The 5,345-nt window shown below is 29.5% G+C and overlaps 1 protein-coding gene and 1 long non-coding RNA gene across 2 annotated transcripts; one reads left to right on the forward strand and one right to left on the reverse strand.

Moving 5' to 3' along the window:
- Positions 1–517: 517 nt before the first annotated feature.
- LOC129899731 (abscisic acid receptor PYR1-like) lies at positions 518–1,428 on the reverse strand. Its single transcript, XM_055974762.1, has one exon. The coding sequence runs from the start codon at positions 1,286–1,288 to the stop codon at positions 647–649; it is 642 nt and encodes a 213-aa protein (XP_055830737.1). The 5' UTR covers positions 1,289–1,428; the 3' UTR covers positions 518–646.
- A 2,416-nt stretch (positions 1,429–3,844) lies between these two features.
- Positions 3,845–5,345, forward strand: LOC129900676 (uncharacterized). The gene is made up of 2 exons (XR_008769668.1): positions 3,845–4,052; positions 5,130–5,345. It is a non-coding gene; the product is annotated as an uncharacterized LOC129900676 (long non-coding RNA).

The following is a 5,345-nucleotide window of genomic DNA, read 5'->3' on the forward strand; positions in this document are numbered from 1 at the left end:
TTGAATTATAATTTGATCAATTAGTGTTGTATTTTTTTAGAATAACTTTGCTATAGTGTATAACGCGATTTTATAAACTTTTACTTATTTTGAAAAATTATATAAAATATTGAGACAGTTTTAATAGTTTTATAACTTAAGAAATTTTTCATATTTATAAGAAAATATACAAAACGAAAAGTTCGAATGACAGATCTAAACAAAACTTCAGTTTCATCTTATGATTTTAAATAATAATTTATTATCGCATGATCAAACGGCCAATGGAAAAATGTACTTTCCATTTCAACTTAAACAACGATCCCATAATTGAAACAAGTTGAAACAAAATTGTTTGTTCTTTCCATAAAATAAAATTGCAGAAATACATTTTCCTCTCAACATTTCTTCATTATGTACATCAGCATCGACCAAAATGGCCTTGTTACTGTTCTAATGTAGACGATAGGTAAGACGGATAACTATTTTAATATAGTATAATTATAATCGAGTAATAGCGCAGATAAAATCAAACTGAACTTGTGAAGGGTATGATTCTGATTTCTCTACCGTGAACCTTTTAGAAACATAATATATTGCGATGATTTCAACCAAATGGAAAAGAAAGAAGAAAATTATGATGAAGAGAAAAAATAAAATTCCAATTTTATGAGATCTCACCGTTACCTCCACGAGCTATAGCTTCGACGACGGAGGCTAATTTCTGAAGATTTAATTTGACTACTGTATCAGCAAAAAGACGAGTGTCTTCTTCAGTATTTCCTTCAGGCACATCAACGACGTACGATTCCAAGACAACGGTCCAGATTCTCCCATCGCGTTCGAATCCATGTACACTAGTAACTGACCGGTAATTCCTCAATCTATGTTCACCACCAATTATACTGAATCCGGTAATGTACTTTTCATCGTCCAACAAATCGAGTCTCTCAGTACTTGTATTCGCCGGTAAACCGGAGATGACGTTGACATCGCGCGTGGCACCCACGACCATCGAGAAGTTCTCTCCGACGGAACAACTCTTGATGAAGTGTTTGTATATTTGAGGCTTTTCGAAACGGCGGACGACGGACCAGACGTCTTGAGGCGGCGCGTGGATGCGTCGTGCGAGTAGGGAAGAGCATTGGGATGAGTTGACTCGGTAGGAGTGGAACTCGGTTACACTTGATTTGAGCTCATCGGATTCTTCCGGTTTCAAACCGGGTGGAAGCGTTAACTGATGGGTCGTGTTTAGTTCTTCTTCTGGTTCGTGATGAAGGTGGGTCGTTGAGCTCTCGGATTGCTCCATTAGACAAAGAGAGAGAAGGGCAAGCAAAATGGAAAAATAGAGCGTTATTAGCGTTTTGAGTTTTTTCTTTCTATAAGGATCCGGGCTTATCTCCGTTTCCCCCCAAGTTTTTACATATACATGACATAGGTTAAAATTAACGGCTAAAATTAACTTACTACAGTAAGATTCTAACCATAATTAGATAATATTTTATATATTTACTTCCAAAATTATTTTTATCCATAAATATAATATACTTTTAAGAAATTCATATATTTTCAAAAAATTCTCTCTTTCCTATCTTTTTTTTTTCTCCATTTTCGTACTCACTGATTATCTTTCAACTTCTCTTTGAATTAATCTTTTGGTTTCATTTTAATGATCATTAGGCATTCCCCCCCCCCCCCCCCCCCCCCATAAAATTAGCTATAAGTTGGGATGACGACACTTTAATATTCGTAATAATGAGGTTCCTTTTAATTATGTTTATAGATTATTTTTATTCTTTTAAGTATGCTAATTGATTATTTTTATAATAATATCGATGATTTTCAATTTTTTTATTATAATAATTTACTAGACTCGTAAACTCATATTCATGAAAAGAAATTTTTTCTACCGTCATGATTTTTGGTGTTGCCAATTATTTTTACAGCAAATATTGTTTCGAACGGAGAGAAGAAAAACAGATTTAAGAAACTTGACAATAGGAAAAATAATAAAGATCATAAACTGATAAGGTTCTTTCTGTTAATTAGAGTAGTTAAATATGATTAGAATCTTTGTTTGATTAATTAATCTTAACCGTTAATTTTTACCTATGCTATGCTATGCGTCTCTCATCCAAGTAAGAATTTGGACAAAATGAATACAATGAAAATGAAGAGGCGCCGGATCCAGTGAATGAAGGAAAAAGATGCATGATTATTAGTATTTTTTTTTGAAAGAGATATAATTATCGAACTGTGTGATTAAGGAGGTGTTTGAATTTTTTTTTAAATAACTTATAAGCTAAATGTATAAGTAATAAGTTGGAAAGACCTAGCTCTTGACTTTTAGTTTTTTTTTTTGTACTTTAAACATTTTTTATTATTTTTCAAACACTTCCAGAATTTTAAAAAGGGAAAACGTCTTGAGATATCCTCAAATTTGTCATTTAGTGCTGATATATCCTCATTATAAAATTGGTTCATATACATTTTTATCTTTACACAAATTGATCACATATACCTTACAGTTACAAAAGTTGATCACATATACCCCGATGTCATAAAGGCGGCTCACATATACCTTTTTCATCTTTAAAAAGTGAAAATAATAATTTTTTGACTATTAATTTTTTTTAAAAATCATGTAGGGGTATATTTTTTTTTTGCAAAAGTAAAATAAAATAAAATATAAAATATACCCATAGATGAATTTTTTTCTAGCAAAGTTTAGGAGTATATTTAATTTTTTCACACATGAATTATTTTTTGACTTTTTGATTATCATTATTTGAATTCCTTATTCTTATTTCATGTTTTTCTTTCATTCTTTAGTGTAAAAATAAGAGAAGTAAAAAGAAAGAAGTGTGAATGAAAAAAGAGAAAAAAGTAAGAAAAGAATTTAAAACTTTATTTTTTGCGAATATATTGTAATTAAAACTAATTTTCTTGCTGCTATATTATAATTTAACTTTTGTATTTGTAAAAAAAATGGGGCATGTTTAATAAATTTTACAAGAAAAATAGTGAGAAAAATATATTTGACCATCAAAATAATAAATCCAAATTATTCATTGAATCAAAAAAGTCAAAAAAATATTATGTGTGAGAAGGATCACATATATGAATTATTTTTTTAATTAAAAAAATTCAAAAAGTAAATTTAAAATTAATTTTTCCACTACCGTTAGAGGAAAAGGACATGCGTGAGCTATTTGTGTAACAGTAGGGATATATATGAGCTACTTTTATAACAATGAGTATATCAACTCTAAATAACAAAACAGAAAGACATATCAAACCCTTTTTCCTTTTTAAAAAATAAAATTGAAAATTGAAAGCTATTTAAAATAAGTTAATTTAGACACCCTATAAAAAAATAAAATAATCTGGGTCTTCACACAAAAGTTAAAATAATTATTTTTTATAAAATTCAAAATATTTTAAAGTTATTTTTAGGTGATTTTGTCATTTTAATATTTTAAAATTATATATATATATATATACAACAACAACAACAACCCACAAATTATATATATATATATATTTCTGGACATTTATATATATAATTACTATCTTTTATGATTATTCGAAAATTATTTCAAAAGATTTTGTTTTTAACTAAATATTTTGTTAATTAGTTTAGCTTATTTATACTTTATATTTTGAGTTAATTAGTTTAAAATTAAATTAATTATTTTATTTTATTAAAATCTAACCATTTTTCACTTCATCTTAAGCCCAATTTCAGATTCCAATTTGCGGCAAACTGGCCCAATTTTGCAATTTGAGCCCAATATGAGACTAAACTCCCTCAAAAATAGATTCCATTTTTCCCCTATAATTTTTCTCTTTCTTCACAGTTTCGAGGAGGCTAGAGGACTCTGTGAGAATACACGGTTTCATCACTTAAAAATAGAAATTTTCTCATCCGAAATACAAGGATTTATCCTTTAAAACAGAGTAATATTCGATTTCTTTTCCTCGAATTCGAAGTATTTTTACTCATCGGAATCGGCTCATAATAATGAAAGGCTTCCAAACCCGTCATCGTCTTAGTTCCTGCTCCGAAAAAGGTAACCTCTTCTCTTCTCTTACTTCATTTTTAGCTAGCTCTCTACTTAGTAGTTATGAATCTGTGTTGTTTTCTTTCGTTTGAGTATGGTTAATCTTGTGATGCCTAGATAGAGATATGATACTAATGTTCTTTTTTAAAGCTACTTTCATTATTTTGGTAATTCTTATATCATGTTTTGAAGTTGATGCAACTTAGCTACGGGCTAAATCTTCTTTGATATTTGTGTTTATGTTTCATGTGTTCATAATTAATCATGTATGGTTATTAGCTTTTTGATTCTTGTTTAGTTTGATAATAAGGAACTTTGAAATTAAATTGTTAGCCATCTCATAGTGTTTCCAACTTGCTGTTGTGCTAATTTATTTTATTCATCCTTTAAGAATGCCTTTCTTTAGCATTTTGATTATTGGTTTTTTTCCTCTGAAGCATGGTTAGGCTGTGTGACTGCCTATTGTCCTGAGATGCATCTTGTTCGATATTAATTTATCTCAGTAATCTAGCATGAATCTATATCAATTAAATGCCTTTGTTTAATCTCTTGCTTTGCAAAAACGTGGATTATGGACCATTTAATCTTGATTTTGTTTTCTTTAGTAAGCTGTGGTGTTAATATTTGCTGCTTCACTTGATATATGATTCATGTAACATTGAATATATGATGTTCATAGACTTTAACAGTTTCTCTTTTTTAAGCATCATATTTGTTTCCTTGAAATTTTTGTCTGTCCAGATTGATTTTGTGATTAATAGTCTTAAATTTCCTCCTGTTTGTATCTCTATTTCCAAACTTATGTTAATAAATATGGTGTATTGATTGGTGTTTTGAAACAAATTATAGCATATGATATTTGTCCAGTTGCTTTCTCCATGGAATTATTTTAAAAAGATTCTCACTGCTCCATCTTTTTATGATATTAGTTATGATATGTATGAATGTTATCATTTTTAATGCTAATGAGTGTTTGTTAATAATCTGAAGTGCTAAATTTCTTTTTAATTCATAGTAATACTTTGTTTGGTCCCTTTACATGCGATGTGAATGAGTATTAATCCTTATCATTGTTTACTTTGATAGGTGAGGTGATTAGACAGGACATGACTCAGTTACAGCTTACCGAGGACATGACCTTAGATAGGAGGTTGTGGAGGACCCACATTAGGGTAGAAGGCTAGTACATAGTCTCGTTATTCTTCCCTATTCATAGGCGCACTAGCACATTACAATTCCTTGTACTCTCATTTCTGCTATTTCTGTTACTATTTAATGCTTTCAGTACTTTTGATTACTCTA

The sequence above is a fragment of the Solanum dulcamara genome, chromosome 8 (assembly GCF_947179165.1).
Source record: "Solanum dulcamara chromosome 8, daSolDulc1.2, whole genome shotgun sequence".
Taxonomy (NCBI): domain Eukaryota; kingdom Viridiplantae; phylum Streptophyta; class Magnoliopsida; order Solanales; family Solanaceae; genus Solanum; species Solanum dulcamara.

What these genes read in the sequence shown, in the direction of transcription:
- LOC129899731 (XM_055974762.1), bottom strand. Translation starts at nt 1,288, where the DNA reads ATGGAGCAATCCGAGAGCTCAACGACCCACCTTCATCACGAACCAGAA.